This window comes from Numenius arquata, chromosome 19 (assembly GCF_964106895.1).
Source record: "Numenius arquata chromosome 19, bNumArq3.hap1.1, whole genome shotgun sequence".
NCBI classification, from domain to species: domain Eukaryota; kingdom Metazoa; phylum Chordata; class Aves; order Charadriiformes; family Scolopacidae; genus Numenius; species Numenius arquata.
Window position 1 is genome coordinate 8,870,535 of NC_133594.1, and position 16,968 is coordinate 8,887,502.

Consider the following 16,968-nt stretch of genomic DNA (forward strand, 5'->3'; position numbering starts at 1 on the left):
GAGTATAGACATTGTTAAATGAAAAGGCTGAGGAGCTCTTATTAAGTGTGTAACCTGCTGCGACTTCTCCACATCAGTGGCATTAAAGGCAATTAGCCAAAGATGACTGTGGCAAATGCAGCCTTTTCAGGCTGTCTAAGCCCAGAAATTATAATTGGGAAAGGTTTTTGTTACCCACACTGTACTACATTGAACATCAGTGCAGCAAAGATCATAAGGAGGAATCCAGTGCATAGTCCTTAGGAGAAAGCCTACTGCTGTAAAGCGGAGGGTATTAAAAATAGACTGTGAAGAAGCGGGAGGTGGGAAGCTGAAAAGCAAAGAACTCGGTGAGAAACGCGACACTGAAGCAAGCTTCATGTTACAGATCTCCTATGCAGGCAGCTAAAAATTCCTCTTGGGCAACTTCCTAAAGTCTTTTTTTTTTTTTCCATGCAGAATTCAATGTTTTATTAATTTTAAGGTTTTATTTGATTTATAAAGCTGTTGGATTGATTTGGAGAGTTAACATTTTCATGCAGTGGAAGATCCTTCCTTTTCCGTAGGAAGCCTAAGCACAATTTGAGTGTCTAACCCCAAGTGTTTGACCCATCTTTTCTTTTGCCCAAGCATTGAAAAATAACCAAAATAAAAATTTTCTTGGTGAGGTGCAAGGAAACTCCTCTTGTGTGCCTGAAGGGACAAGAAGAAAGTTTTTGCCATGAGAGACTATTAAAGGAAATAATGTTTGGGATGTGATATAGGTGACAACTGCTTTTTCCTGAGTGACTCAAATGGTTTTCTCTTTTTTTTTTTTTTTTTTTTCAACCAGGGTCCAACAGGTCCAAAGGGTGAATCGGGTCTTCCTGGGCCCCCAGGGCCTCCTGTAAGTAGAACCCGTTACATGAAGTGTGAAATGAGGTTCAGGTTTAATGGGTGTTACAATGTTAGGAAGTAGAAGATTTCTGGACAAAGATTCAGCACATTTCAGAGTCCTGGCAATGGATCGATGTTTCTGAGAGATGCTGGGGAAGAAAGCAGGATGCAAAGGGAGAAGTTACTAATGGAAAGATGACAGGAGAAGGTGGACCCAGTGTTCAAGCCTGGTGGCCAGGGTTTTTATTGGTGTTTTACTTGTCTAGTGTGTATCTTGTGCTGCTGCTTCTCAGTGCTGGTGACTGCTTTGGCCATCTCTTGTGCCTCTTCCCTACTGCCAATGCAATGAGAAGTTGTATCTTCTTTCCCCACAAATCAGGGTCCTCCTGGAGAAGTCATCCAGCCGCTGCCCATCCAGGCTTCCAAGAGGACCAGGCGAAATATTGACGCTAGCCAACTGGTGGACGATGGAAATGCCGACAACTACATGGACTATGCAGATGGCATGGAGGAAATTTTTGGGTCGCTGAATTCCTTGAAACTGGAAATTGAGCAAATGAAGCATCCATTGGGCACTCAACACAACCCAGCACGTACCTGCAAGGATCTGCAGCTCTGTCACCCCGACTTCCCAGACGGTGTGTCCTGGGACAAGAGGGGGTGTGGGGAAAACACAGGGGGTTTCCCAACTCCACCCAGGGAATATAAGGGAGTGCAGGAAGAGAAATAATTTGGATAGTCCCTGGGCTGGTGCCCCGTGAGGAATGTGGCTGACAGAAGTAGAGAAGAGTTGGTCTAGATGATCATTGTAGGTCCCTTCCAACTGAAATATTTATATATGATGAAAAATAGCTGTTGCTGTAAGATACCACATTACTATGTGGAATCAGAACATAACCAGTTTTCCAAAAACATACATATAAATAGCACCCTATGACAGAGAGGAAACATCCCTGGTGGGATGGTTGCTGAAGTGCCCATTGTCCTGCCTTCACAGTGCTGATTCTTTTCTTCCCTTTTCTTCCCTCTCGTGCATCCAGGTGAATACTGGGTTGATCCTAACCAAGGATGTTCCAGGGACTCTTTCAAAGTTTACTGTAATTTCACAGCTGGTGGAGAGACTTGCATCTTCCCCGATAAGAAATCTGAAGGAGTAAGTCCACACAATTTTTTTTTTTTCTTCCCCCTCTATATCATGGTGATAAGAGCTTGTTTCCTAATATGAATATTCATAGACAGTCAATTTCAGGAGAATTGAACAATAGCGAGGAAGGATTAAAGATCCAGAACGTTACTTTGTTACACAACATTGGCTTCTAAAATAACAAGGAATGTGTTTACAAGGAGAATTTCTTTGAGTAAGTCAGATTTAAACTGTGATTTGGGACAAGTCTTTGACGATTTCCCAGGCATAATAAATGCTAAAACCTTAATTTTATTTTTTTTTTTACTTTGCTTTATGAAGGCAGAAGCGTGTGTTGTCGCAGGAACCGCAGCTCCCCCTGAGCTTCATTTAACTCATTCCTTGTCTCCCTCCTGCAGCTGGGCTGCGGCTCCGCTGGCTGCGGGCATAAGCACCACTACCCTTTCTGTGTCTTCAGGGAGATAAATATTTATCTCCTGACATTTTTTTTCCTGGTGTTTCTTGTGGGTATTTAGTTTCCTAAACGATTACAGCTCGCCTTAGCGCTCCTCCTGGCACTGATGCACAAGGTTGATTAAGTTATTTGTGTAACGATGTGCATAGCTCAACCGTACTCATCATTTTCATCCCGGATCCATGCGCTCTGTTTTCTGGAGCTGCTCTCCCTGATGCCTGGGGACCAGCTCTTGCACTGGCCAAGCAGAAACTCTTGCAAAGCGGCCTGGGGGAGCTCTCTCGGTGGCACAGTTGTGCCCCAGCTGGGTTAAGATGCAGACAAAGCTGTTCGCTCCAGTGGAAGCCGTTTGCTTGCTGAATTTCATCCGCCAGAGATATGTGCCAGCACAGGACAAATAACATGCAACATAAATCTTCCTCGAGTTTTTGTTAGGGCTGTTTAAATAGGAGGCGGATTTCTTCTCCTTTGCATTAACTTGCCCCAGCTCTCCTCAAAACATTGACAGCTCAAAAATCAGGCTCTGCCCATGATCTTACAGCTGCTCCAACTCCTGCCACCCCGACTCTGCGAGTGGCTCTTTGGCCCCATCTCGTCTGCTGTGGAGCTGCTCTTCTGACCACAGGCTGCGATGCTCCTCAAATGCAAATGGTGCTACACTTGTGCAGTACTGTCATAAATAAGAAAAAAAGCTTCAGCCTGCTCTTTCTCCAAGTAGAGGAATGAAAACAGCTACCAGACCGGCATTAAGTATTGGCTGAGTGGTTTTATTATAAGCCACAGCAGAGTTTAAGCCATATCTCCTTTCAGACCCAGCAGAACCACACTGACTCACTTTATGGTTCATGTACTGGGAAGGAAAGGACAATCCCAAGACACCTGCATATAGCTTGGCCGTTGTTTTTTGTGGAGATTTATGGCAGAAGTGAGGGAGCTGGTGGGAGGGTAAGGGAGCAGACGGCGGCCACGCTCTTTTCTTGGGCTCCGACTCAAAAAAAGGGATTGAGCTGCTTCGGTGAGGCTGCTATAAAGGATGCTCTGACAGCTTATCGCTTGTCAAGGTCACCCCCTGCATCACTCCAGGTAGTTGGAGCTTCATCATGTGTGATGCTCCAGCACCGACTGTGGAGGATGCACTGCCTGTGCTACACCTTGTTGCTGCACAGATGCAGAAGACAGGCAGAGGCTTTTCCTTAACAACACTCTGCTTTTCCCAGCCCCACAGCATCTGGATTTAACGTTAGAGTGACATCAGCCTTCTCTACTATCACCATTCCTTTCCTACCCCAGCCCTCCCGTGAAGATCAATGGATCTTTTACCGCTGATATTTCCTTTTTTTCCCCCCTCTATCTGTCCTTTTAGCTCTCCTGCCGATAGACTGCACTGCTGGTTTTGCATCCAAAGGGTCTAGGAGGCAGAGATCATTAGCCCTGAGCAAAGGAGGCTGATGCCAAGGCAGCGCTGGGCACCCCAGGGCAGCACCACAATGTCCTGTTCTGCTTGAGAGGCTGCTGGCACCTCAGGGCTCTGCTGACTGCTCTTGTTACTGGTGTATAAAGATTAAGAAAACATTTTAAAGGAAGTCGGACAGTTTCAATAAGACATGCAGACTCTGCTTGTGAAACCGAATGTAACTTTTTTTCTTTCTTTTTCTTTTTTTCTTTCTCTCTTTCCTCCTTGCCGTCCGCAAACTAGGCTAGAATTACTTCTTGGCCAAAGGAAAACCCAGGCTCCTGGTTCAGTGAATTCAAGCGCGGTAAACTGGTAAGATGCATCTCAGTGCTTTCTGTTTTCTTTAACCCGTGTCGTATTTTACAGAGTAAAATGGCTCGTTGGCCCAAAGAACAGCCTTCCACATGGTATAGTCAATACAAGCGGGGGTCTTTGGTAAGTGGCTAACCCTGGCCCTCTAGTCTGAATCAGAGCTCATCATCTGCTTTGGTATGGCCAGACCTGCTGCACTCTGCATGCTGGACTAATACCCATCGCAAGTCGCAGTGAAAATATTTAAGGTGGAATACTGAAAAAAAGAAACAAAACCCAATGGGGTTTTTCCAGTCTGCTTGACTGGAAACGGAGGTGAAGAACTTTCCCCCACATTAGGAGGGGACATGCTGATGTGCTGGGGGGACCCTGCAGAGCTAGAGCTGTTGCAGGTCTGTCTCCATGGATCACTGCAATGGTTGCATCCCACGGGAGCCCTCTAAGCAGTTCCCATTATGGGCAAACTGGGTGTCCCCGTGCTGCCATCCCCCAGCAGCGTAGCCTTATCCCAAGAGCCGAGCCACGCAGCGTGATGCTTCAGCCTGGAGCTGGGAACGCTGCTGTTGCATTCTGTGCTCGCTGGTACCCGGGCTGAGGGGGTGAATCTGCACGTCTCCAGACTGGTTTTCCCCAACAGAAGAATCTCATCTCCCATGCTGGAGATGAGCCACATTGGGGGCTCCCACGCCACCCCCGGAGCTTGGGAGGTGAGAATTCATTGGTTTAAAGGAAGATTTCAAGCCAAGCATGTTTGCTAAGCTTGGTGGCCTGGAGTTTGACTTAGTCACAATCAAGGATTTTTTCAAGGGAGAAAAACTGTCATAAGGTCAAACAGTGTTTGATGTCAGCAAGACAGAGAAGAAGCTCTAGTGTTTTGTCCCTTAACAGGACATGCTCGTTGTGGATAGATCTCTCCCACGGAGCCTGAGCTTTGGTCAGGGGCGTCAGAGCAGCAACTGATTAGTGTAAACCAGGTCTCCTTAAGCAACAGGAAGCTTCCACGTGTGTATCAATTCTTGTAGGATTAGTGGGATGCAGATAATGAGCTCAGCCAAATCAGGAGAATTAGGGAAGAAGGAAATATTCAGCGGATAAAACCGCCCTGCCCCTGAAAGCAGGAGATGCTCTGACAGACCCCGCTGAGCTGCCTCCCCAGGGCAGTGGTTTCTTGCAATGCCCCAAACTTCCACCTTAAAAGGCAAACAACAAAGAAAATCACCGCGTTGTTTTCCTAAGCCACATTTCACCGCCACTAAACACATTTGCTCTGATTCTGCCCACAAGAAGGATATGGCTTCTGCAGCTTTTCTGCATCATCGAATAAGGCCACAAAGCCAAGGCTTCAGCCTTGTAGCTCCTTGGAGGGCAGCTACTCATAGCTTAATTACAGAGCACTTCATCAGTTAATATTAGGAGTACCTCCATTTCTCCATCTTCTCTGCTTTTTTTTTTTTTTCCCCGGTCTGTTTACCAGCTACATTAGAGGCTGAATTGCCAACCTAGAGCTTAGGGCCCATTTTTTTTAAACAGGAATTTCAGCGCTACTTGGAGCCCTTTGTTCCATCTTTCTGTGTTGCTATTTTCTTGCTTTTTTACCTGTCCTGCGTTTTCTGTTTGGAAAAAAGCCACCAGCACGTAGAAGACCTGCCCAAGCAAACCACGAAACTGTTAAACACACAAGCCATAAAAGTGAAGTTTGATTTCTTTTTTTTTTTTCTTAAAAAATACCTCTCATTTCACCCCAGTCAGTATTTGGAACTATGAGGCCGGTAGATCGGGGAGCCGTTTGCCTGGCCTGGATCCAAGCTTATTTGGAATTTGTGTGTAGGTGGGTGGGATGAATGAGTTTGAGTTCCCCTCTGGGTGCAGCGTTGCTCCTCTGACTCCCTGGAGAAGGTCCCTGGTGTCTTCCCACGCAGCCTGAGTGCGGTCTCTTGGGGGGCTGAGCCCACGGGGACCCCCAGAGCCAAGGGGAAGATTTCCAGGTGGCTGCTCAGCGCTGCTGATGGGGGAAACTCTGCATGAATCCCAGTGCTTGCACAAGGTGTGCAGCCGTGAGGATGCTTGCCTTTCTTCTGGGGATATCTGAGGCAAGAAGGATGGTAGTAAATATGAAATACAAAGAAACCACCTTGTTTTGATGCTTCCGCACCGTCATTAATCAATGACACGGAGTACTTGGACTTGATTTCTTACCATTTCTCATGATGCAGCCAAACTGCATTTAGAGGGATAAAAGGGTTTTGCAGATGTTTTCTTCTGGACTCTGCTTTCCTTCTGCGTGTGTTACAATTCCCAGTGGCTCTAACAAGGCCTGCCACCCATCCTGTCCTGTTATCCTTCGTAGCCATATGGCACCTGCCACAGGGAAATACTGTCACACAGAAAACAGGAAAGGATTGATTTTTATTTTTTTTTTTTGCAAAACGGCGTTCCCTCAAGCAAGACTTATGTGCACAACCAGTTCCCAGTGGCTCCAGTTGCAAAGCTGGGACAGGTCTTCATGCAATCTGCAGAGGGAGAACAGCAGCCGAGACCCCGTAACAAGCGGTCAGGCTCCCAAACCAAGCACTGCTTTGAAATAAGAATAAATAAGAGAAGTGGCTCCTGCAGATCAGCAGTGCCACGTGTCATTGAGTGCCACGTAGTCGGCACTTTGTGTCCCTTTCCTTCCACGTCCTGGTGGTTTTCTCATAGCTCTCCTCCTGGCATGCGTGGCTCTCTCATGGTCAGTCATATTTAACTCTCAGAAGGACAGTGCGACGGTATCCTGACAACCGGTTGGTATATTTATTTATTTTCATTATCTTTTTACTCATGATTTTGTTGTCTGGTTATGAATCTCTTCTACTGTTTGCAGCTTGCACCGCAACGTGATGTTTCACGGTACCTCGAAGGACACTACGATGTTTGCGTTGCCTGTATTTTTCTCCTGGTCCTTGCTAAGGAAACCCACTATCTCTAGATGACAGGACCCAAGAGCAGCTCTGGTAGCTCGGCCATGGCTGGAGATGCCACCACAACAGTTAGTTTATACATGCAAACTGGCCGTGCCGATCAGCGTTTGCTTCCTTGGTGCGGTACGAGAGAAAGTCCCAGAAAGTCCTGAATCCCCGAGGTGCTGGAAGTGGGCTTCAATAAATTGTGTTTTGCATAAAAATATCTCTAGACACCACGCTCCTCCAAGGGAGAAAAGGAGCCTTATGTGTAGAATGGAGCAAATCCCTGTGCCGGTGCAGCTCTGTGTTTCATGGCATGCCCTAAGGGCAGCAGATGCATTTTCCCTTTAGCTGAGCGTGGCCTCGAAGATGAGGGCAGCACAGAGTCCTTATCGGCAGGAACAGGATTGCTGCAGATTAAGTGCAAAGATTGCTTAAAAGCCAGTGCGTTGGTGCCCAGGAAAAATGAATGGGAAATACCCTAGTGTGTGCAGAATACAGTACTCAGAGCAGTTAGAACATCATGTAAATAGGACAGAAAAATAAAGCCCCAAACCCTTACAGAAATCTGTTTTCTCTCCTCTTCAAAAGCTGGAGAAGTATGCTCAGCATAAACGTGAGGCTCATATTCCCAGATTTTCGTAGCACTGCACCTTTTTGGAACCAGGGCTGAAATCCTCCTTCCTTTCTCCTCCTGCCCTGCATTAGCCTTATTTTTTTAGCTCATAACCAGCAAGAGAAATAAACTGCCCTTGGTAGACATGTCCTGGCTGCAGGAGGACCAGAGCAGCCTCGTGGCAGGAGCGGTGTCTGCGCCCCAGTGGGGTGGTGAGACCGAGCCCCATGCCCAGGGTGGTAAAGATGGATGGGACTGGTGGTCCTCAGAGCCCCGAAGATGTGTTGCATTGCCCCTTACTGCCCAGTGTTTCCCCTTCTCCGCTTCCCATAGCTCTCCTACGTGGATTCGGATGGCAACCCCATCGGAGTGGTGCAGATGACTTTCCTCCGGCTCCTGAGCGCCTCGGCCCACCAGAACATCACGTACAACTGCTACCAGTCCGTCGCCTGGCACGATGCCACCACCGACAGCTACGACAAGGCCATCCGCTTCCTGGGCTCCAATGACGAGGAGATGTCCTACGACAACAACCCCTACATCCGAGCCGTCCTGGACGGCTGCGCGGTACGTGGTCTTGGCCAGCCCCTGCAGAAGGGATCGGTGCTGGAGATGCGGAGTTGACTGTCCCCCTCATCTGGTTGTCCAGCACCTTCTGCCTCTGAGCAAATCACTTCCAAATTTCCTGTGCTCGCTGATGTAGTTGTCGTGAGGATTGTCCCCAGCATGGGAGACGTTGAGCTTTCTATTCCTTATGCTGGGAATACACAATTCTGCTCAGAAGAATCTGAGCAGAAGGTCAGGGGAAGCTGCAGCACCCTTAGAAAACAGATTAATTTTTTTTATTGCTGGCTGTGCGTAAAGTAAAACCTGAAACTGTCTGAAACCACCAGTTGTTTTTAAATGTCCCCCCTTGCTTTGCCCTTACTCTGTTTTCTCACACGGGGAGAAGCAAGTGATGGCACCCAGTTGTGTATGAGTTTTGCAGGCTTTGATGATAATGTTTTTAAGTGATTACAGGAAATCTTGGAGACAAAGCATTAAGGGCTGGGGATCAGGTTGGTTGTGTGGTTTTTTATGTTACGCTGCTGTGTGCAGCCCCAGGAGGGCTCTGGGCTGTGCTGGGTGCAAGGAGGCACCCAGCTCTGGTCCAGCATCCCCTGAGCTGCTGGAGGAGCCCCGGCACAGGGCTTTGGTTTGCAAGACGAGATGATGCTATGGGATGCAGGAAGCAGAGTTTTGCATCCCTACTCCCATTTCAAATGCAACTTGTAGCATCTTTCTCTCCATCCCTGTTCCCTGTGACTTTTTTGCCCAGAGAATAGAGGTAGGTGTTATGCTGCATCCTTGCTCTCCCCACGCTGCTCTTCACCTTGTGGCTACCAGCAACAGCCAGAGTTTCCAAAGGGACCCAGCATCCTCCCATTGCTTCTGCCTCCTCCTGTTGGGTGCCTGATTTGGGACTGAGCTCTGAAAATTCTGCCCTTGGGAGCTAAAAATTTGGCAAAGCAGGTGCTGCTTGCATTTATTTCAAGACCCAGCGTGCCGGTGCGGAAGCGTGCGTAATTCTCACCCTTCTGCAACTGCAGCGCTTGGAGCCCACGGGACAGAAAGATTGAGATGTTTGACAGAAGCCCTCCACGTAATTTGAGATGAAAGTGGTTCTGTTCTGGCACAGGCACGTTTGTTACTGTAGGAGCAATGAGGAAAATCAGATTAGAATCACTGCTTCTTTTAACACATTCTCGGAGAGGGAAAGGGCATCCGTCCCGCTTCTGGAAACACTCAGAAGCCGCGTGGGGAAGTTTATCATCAAGTACTTCATATCTCCTGCTAATGCAATGTGTCCTCAGTAAAAAGTACCTTCTCTTCCTTTTCCCTCCTTAAGTCTTAGGGATGCTGCAAGATCACATGTTGCACATTTTAAGGCAGATACACCTGCTGAAAACCCTTCTGGTTTAAGTGGTTTGGCTCAGGTGCCCTGTGTCCTCTCTCCCTAACGAGGGATATTTGCATGTTTATTTGCTCGGTTACTTCTTGCAGCCAAGTCTCAGTGCTGCAAATAAAGGACTATGGCAAGAACTAAGTCAGCGGGAGCACCAGGAGAGGCTGAACAAGTCCCGGTGCGATGGTGGGGACACAGAGATGTCATCTCCCATCTCACGGCTTTGGGCATCGCTTCCAAACCGGCATGCCCCAGTCCTTCCTCTTGGCTAGAGATGTTCTTGCAGGCTATAAAAAGGAGGTAAAATATGTCGAGGGAGCTTATTGCAGCCTTGCAGAAGGAGGCTCTACATCTCCTGTATTCCTGGACCATTTCCGGTACCCTGGTAGATCATCCTTCCTGAAAACCACAGGCAGGATATTTAAGATTGAGCCCTACAATGTGAAAAATGAGGTTGGGCTGCCTGACGTGGTGTTACTGCAGAGCTCCTGGTAGGACCCGCGCTCCGGCTGTGATGGAGGGAGGCTGCTGCAGCCGGTGCCGGAGGATCTCCAGGGCCAATGTTCAGGCCATTATTTGAATGTGTTTTTCCTGATCCTACAGTCCTTTCTCAGTAGCTGTGGTACAGCCTATTCTACTGAGAGACACAAATCAGAGGGTAAGGTAGAGCCAAAAGCTGCTCCATAAATTCACTTGTTTGTGCAGCTTTGTATGCCCTCGGGTGCACTTCTGCTCCTCTAATAATTATTTATATTTCGGAAATAACTGTATGGCTACCAGGCACGATAAAAAGACAACATCACCTTGTGAATTCCATCAAACTTTAAATGTGATCTTTTTGGTAGCGCTCGGATAATAGTCAAACTAATATATTCAAATTAAATCGCTCGCATTTGCTCAACAACCCATGCGTGTCCTCGGGGAGGCAAAACAACTACACCACGGCCACAACGATTTTACCAGGCTCCTGTTGCAGCTCTGAGATGTGCTGACAGCAGAGTTAGTGTCTTTAAATCTGCATGGCAGCAGCTTTTTCTGCTCCAAAGTCTGGGCTCGGGACAGTCGTCTCCCAGGGGTTTGCTCAGTGGTCACCATCCCACTTGAGAGCACGTCTGCTCCATCTGCAGGGCAAACGTAGGGTGTTTGGGTGCTGGGTGCCCCTAACTCAGCTCAGAAAATGCTTGGGCAAGTTGGTCACTGTATTCCCAGCTGACTGGTCAATGCTCGTTCATGATAACTAGCTGTGGTTGGGTTGGAGGCATCATCAGAGCTCCTCTCTCTCCCTCTTCTCCCCGTCAGGCAAAGAAGGGCTATCAGAAGACCATCCTGGAAATCAACACGCCCAAAGTAGAGCAAGTACCTATAGTCGACATCATGTTCAATGACTTCGGAGAAGCGTCACAGAAATTTGGATTCGAGGTGGGACCAGCTTGCTTCATGGGCTAAGAGCCACCTGAAAACTAGTCTCCAAATGAGCAACCTCGTAACCTCATTGCGCCATTTAATTAATTAAAAGAAAAAAAAAAGAAAAAAAGGAATTCCTTGTCACATGCACGTTCTGAAACTGGACAGCGATGGGTTATTTTTTTCCGTTTTGTTTTGTTCCTCGTTTTGCCCAAGTTCCTCTGTGCCACCGCACCCACACTTACCGAACCGCCAACCCAGAGGACCGTTCCCACGACAGACGCAGAATCGCATGACCGACCGCCGCACACGTGGCCCAGAGACCTGTCCCCGTGCTGCCATCACCGCTGCTGCTCCACAGCCACCCAGCAGACCCCACCTCCATCAAAGACGACTTCTTCTCCTTGCCACGAAGCAATACCAAGCGCTTGTCTATACGTGAGTGTTTGTTTGTTTGTTTCTAAGGGAAAAATGGAAAAAACTTGAAATTCCTGTGTTCGGCTTGACGTTGAAGTCCCGGCAGTCCTGGCTCCAACGCAACCCCTGCGGAAGCTCATCGGAGGCATTTTGTTGACTTCCACGAGATTTGGATCGGCTCTAGCAAGCAGACGTCACGGCCACTTCCAGAATTTTTAATATCTCCATTGAATCGGGCAATTCTACATTTTACAAAATTGAACCCCATGAATTTGATACCTAAAAAGTCACACTGGGCATCTCTTTCCCATGTATTAAAGGTGCTTATATTTTTGTATGTTTGTAAGTAAATATTTGTATTGTATATTATTTTAAATGTCTAAATGTTTCTGGCTTCAAAACATGCATGTGACCCTGTCTGTATTAAAACCACCGCCCTTCCCACCACCGGCCCAGCCTGGGAATGAAGACGGTGGCTCACGTCCCTACCAGCCTTGCCTCTTCCCAATCCAAGCCTGGATCTGGAGTGACGCCCAGGCATGAATCTTTGCAGGATGAGGGCCCAAGGAGTGGCAAACCAGCCCCCCAAGCCACAGATGCCTTTTGGAATGATTCGCTTCAAAATAAGGAAATTAAGGCCTATTTTTAACAAGATTTCTGCAAATCCCTGATCTAAAAGCAGGATCTGCTTTAAGTCTCTGCCTTTTTATACACTTGCTTACCTTAACACACGTGTTTTAAATTAATTCTTCTTTTTTTTTCCTTCAGCATTCTTTTAAAATAATAATAATAATAATATGAATATAAAAAAAATCCATTCCCAGTGGCAGATTGCAGTGGCAGGGGAAATCCGTTTGTCCTCTCTGAACATAAAGTGTAAAAAAAAAAGAAAAAAAAAAAAAAAGGTGCTTTTTATTTTTACATGTCTCTGTGGTGCTATCTATTTGAATAACTTTTAAGACAACACTGGTGATACCCTGCCATTGGCCAATCTCCCACCAACCTTTGCTTTTTAGCCACTTTCAACACAGACTGCAGGCTTTTGCTACAGTCTTTGATTATAAATGCATGCCACCTTCGTACTTGTTATGTAGAAGACCCTCTCCTTTCCTTAATCATATTGCGGTAGCTTATACGGGCCATGTAGAAAAAGTATTAAATGTGCTTACATCTTTTTTTTTTTTCTTTCTTTCTTTCTTTCTTTCTTTTTTTTTTTTTCTTTTTCTCCAAGAATATTCATGCATTTTATCCGGTGGTAACCGTACCAGATTGTACTCAGTCGCTGAATGTTTGTGGTGCTAATTTATGTATTTGGTGGATGTCCTGACGCGATGCTGAAGCCGGGTGGGTGCCTGCCCACCCGGCGCTCCCGGGATCTGCAATTTTCCTGGTCTTCCCACGGTGGCTCTGCCAGGATGGCTGCTTTTGTCTTTTTTTTCCATGCAGTGTTTTCGGCTCGCAACCTGCTGACACCATCTTCTCTTTCCCTTTGTTTGTTTGTTTCCTCCCTGGCCGTTTTTCTTGGTTTAGATCTCTCGGCTGGAAAATAGATGTTGCAGGGTGCTTTTTTTTACTATTATTATTTGGCCTGGAGTATTACAGCAACGCTTGAGCCAAGGGGGGTCTTTCACCATAAAGGAAAAGACATCACATTTACTGTGAAGAAAAGCCTATATATGATGTCTTTTCCCTCCTCCTTCCCAAGCAGAGAGCAGCAGCAGCCGAGGAAGGGAGGCGAAGCCGTGCTGGAGGCAGCGGCGATGCCGCGCGGTGCTTTTCGGTCTGGGAGAGCCGTGTCCATCCCTCTCCCTTCTTCTGTTGTGTTCTCTCCTTTTTGTTTTTTTTTTTTCACTTAGGGGAGAAAAAAATCAGAAAAAAAAAAAGGTGCTACCCTAAAAACTGCAGACTCCGGCAGCAAAGCAGTGAAAAGGAGTATATAATAATTTATAGGGGAATTCAGCTTCTCGGTCACCTTGGCAAGAGCCTTGTTCAGGAACGGTGGGAAGGTCAGAAAAGGTTGCACGTTCCTCTCTGCGACAGATAAGCCATATATTGATGTATGTACACACGTGTGCGTCTGTCTAGGTCATGTGATTCTGTTATAAATTTTCATCAAGGGAGCTTTTTTCTTTTATTTTTTTCCTTTTATTTCTTTGCTTTAAGAAAAAAAAAAATCCTCTGTTGAATTCCACAGTGTTGTAATTGTACTGAGCTCCAAACTGTTCCGATTTCCCCAGACCACTTAGCTACGGTATATTGCAATAAAATTACTACTTGTATTTGCAGACATTCTTTTTGTGTAATTTTATTTCCCTCCTCCCCTAATATATATGACTTGAACAAATGTTGATAAGAAAAATAAAACCTATGGAAAAAAATTTTAGTACATAAGGCCCTTTTTAAAATATAGTGTCGAATGACATATTGTACATTTCTTCAAAGTCCAATAAACATGTCATAAAATTTAAGTGTAATGCCCATAAGAGCTATTTTTAAATATTTTAAACCTGTGTAATAAAGGAATAAATGTAATAGATTTTTTTTTTCAATAAATCAAGTTTACTGTTTCCACCTAAACCACCATGATGTGAATGTCTTCTTGAAGTTGATTGCAGCGTGATTTCCCCACGACCCTTCTGCTCGGTGGAGCCGGAAGAGTTCATCAGAGGAGCGGTGAAAGCGCTTAAAGGTAATATACACTGTAAAATAATAAACCAAACCCATCAGAGAGAGAACTTCCAGGCCTAGAATCTTTTTTTTTCTCAGTGAGAAACTCGGATGGACCCAACGGTGCAAAAATCCAACCCGGGGACTTCAGTGGCTGGGACTTGGATGAGAAGATCAGGTGGCCACCAGCTCTCTGCCTTCTCCACCCCGGTGGCAGCAGTGCCCCAGGAGTCTTCGCTTGGCACCACAGCCTTTGCTTTGAGTGATCTCCTCGCCCCAAGAGGAATTCAGGAAAAAAACCAAACATTTCTCCAGCTTTTTGGTGAGCTCCTCAACCCCAAACTCCTGTCTCAGGCCCAGGGCACTGCTGAATGGACATGCTGGGGGAAGTAATGTAGGGGACGCTTTGCTCGTCCTCTCCTCTTTACCCCTTGCGGGTTTCACTCCAGGGACTCGCAAGAAGATGACGGCTCCTCTGGAAACCGCTGTAAGAAGTTCCCCCCATCTGCCTGCCGACACTAGCCTCTGCTGCTGGATTTGCATCACTCTGGTTCTCGGGGGCTTCTTGCAGAGATCATTGGGTTGGTGCTGCTGGTTCACAGGTTCAGGAAGATGCCTGCACCTCGAAAATGGGCAACACAGCAGGTAAGGTGCAGTTCAAACATAACACACGTGTGCACAAACCCCACCTCTGCACAAAGCTTTGCAATGTCCACACCAAGCTGTGTGTCCCGTCAGCCTCTCCCCTTCATTCTTTGGCTGCAATTAATGGTAGATCTCTGATTAAAAGAGATCTTCAGGTAAGGAGCCAAAATTCTTTAGTCCAAGTATAAAATTAGCTTATAGGAGTAGTTTTGGCAAATCTTGCAGTATTATAGACAAATCTTTATCCAAATGGACCCCAGAAATGCAGAGATACCACAGCCGGGGGAAGAAACTAGGGGGAAAATTAGCTTTAATTACTTAGACCTGGCTAGAAAGATTTAACTTGGATCCTGATGATGCTTCAAGGTGACACTGTGTCCGTGCTGACTTGACAGTTGTGATTTACACTGGATCATCGCTGGTTGCAGCAAACCCTTCTAGCAAATGCCTTGAGGTCTCGCTGCCGAGAGGAGCTTTGATCTGCCATTAGGAAAAAACAGCGATCCGAGCGAGGATGTGACTGTTTATGGAGCTGCCACAGACACCGTGGTGTATTTTTCACCTCTTTTTTGTATAACAAGAGTTATATTATAATTAATATATGTTAATATATTAAATATATTATTATATTATATTATAATCAAGTCCTTGATTTGGTGCTAGGGCTACAACGCAGTAACTCTGTCTGCTAAGTGAAATACGGAGGGTAATTTATTGAAGACCCACAAAAGAAAAGAGCAGCAGATGATTGAAACGGAGCGTGAGCACCCACGGCAGCTCCGTTTTGCTCTGTGGAGGGGGTGAGGATGGGACTACTCAACCCAAACTCACACACACCCCAGGGGCTTTGCCTGGGTCTGGTCCCGGTGCAGGGGATGCTCCCCCCAGCCTCGAGAATGGTGCAGGGTCCACAAACCTCAGGATGCACCAGGGAGAGCAAGAGGACCGAGCTCAGCACCCACACGGGCCCCGGGGGGAGCAGAGCAGCACTCACCCCACGTACAACCAGAGGAGTTAGAGTTAACCAAGCGCAGCTGAGCCCAGTTGAATTTCCAACCACCTTTAAAAGCAGCCGAGCCAGCCTGGGCAGGGAAGGGGAAGGTGTAAGGCTGCTAGTGTCTGCTTTGCTTTGCCCTGCCTGTGATTTATTTTTTTTCTGAACAGGCAGGGGCTTAACTAGGCTGGATTTATGCACTTCTGTGTATTAAGGAGGAAGGCAAAGCCTGAAGAGTTTTTCCCATCCAGGTACCTGAGCTGACCCAGGCATGAGGATGTGTACATTTACTTCCCGGCTGTTTCGTCAGGTAAACCATGAATCGCTGTGTGACTTGATTTCTGCAAGTACAATGTCCCTACGTTTGTCAGAGTAGGCAGTGGGGCAGAGAAAAGAGCTTTCAGCGTGTGCTCAGCCGTGTATTAGCCACCTGAGACTCCACTGAGAGGTTACTTGTGTTACAGGAGGTCACAGGGAGTGCAACCTCATGCACCCATTGCTCACATGGGATGAATCATAAAATCATAGAATGGGTTGGAAGGGACTTTAAAGATGTCCTTCTGATGTTGGTGGCCCCAGAGCTGGAGGGAGCACTGCAGGGGGGTCTCCCCAGAGTGGAGCAGAGGGCTAGAATCCACCCCCCCCTGCCCTCTGGCCACGCTGCTGGGGATGCAGCTCAGAGTGTGGGGGGCTTTCTGGGCTGTGAGCACACATTGCTGGGTCATCCCGCTGCCCAAAGGTGTTAAACGGCACCAGTCCCAGTATCGACTCTTGAGGAGCCCCACTCGTCACTGGTCTCCACCTGGAGCACTGGTGCAGGTGAGCCCTGGCCCTGGGCTGTGTGGGAGCAGCTGGTGTGGGGGGGTGGTTGGGGTGAAGCCGTGGTCTCACCATGTGCCAGCTCTGCTGCCTCTGCAACGGCACACACCCAGCACGGTGCAAAGTGGATTTTCCAAAACCCAGCTCCCTCTAGTCATGCTTCACCCCTGGGGCTGCACCACCTGTGACCAGTGTGTTCCTGCTCCTCCTGGGAGCTGGTGGGGAAGAGGGCCGGGGTCCTCAGCCCAGCTGGGGTCCACATCACGCCGGGGGAGGCACAGTTCTGCCATTTACCACTCCTAGG

The 16,968-nt window shown here is 47.3% G+C and overlaps 1 protein-coding gene across 2 annotated transcripts in view; it reads left to right on the top strand.

Annotated features, from left to right (window-relative positions):
- COL5A1 (collagen type V alpha 1 chain) overlaps positions 1 to 12,411 on the top strand; it is a 154,446-nt gene extending 142,035 nt beyond the window's left edge. The window contains exons 61-66 of one of the 2 annotated variants that reach the window (XM_074161155.1): positions 812 to 865; positions 1,235 to 1,493; positions 1,896 to 2,008; positions 4,150 to 4,218; positions 8,107 to 8,340; positions 11,018 to 12,411. In XM_074161155.1, coding sequence (XP_074017256.1) covers positions 812 to 865; positions 1,235 to 1,493; positions 1,896 to 2,008; positions 4,150 to 4,218; positions 8,107 to 8,340; positions 11,018 to 11,164 — 876 coding nt within the window. In that variant the 3' untranslated portion in view covers positions 11,165 to 12,411. Of the gene's footprint in view, positions 1 to 811; positions 866 to 1,234; positions 1,494 to 1,895; positions 2,009 to 4,149; positions 4,219 to 4,272; positions 4,342 to 8,106; positions 8,341 to 11,017 lie in introns of both variants that reach the window. The other variant, XM_074161156.1, reaches the window with a different exon arrangement.
- The last annotated feature ends 4,557 nt before the right edge of the window (positions 12,412 to 16,968 follow it).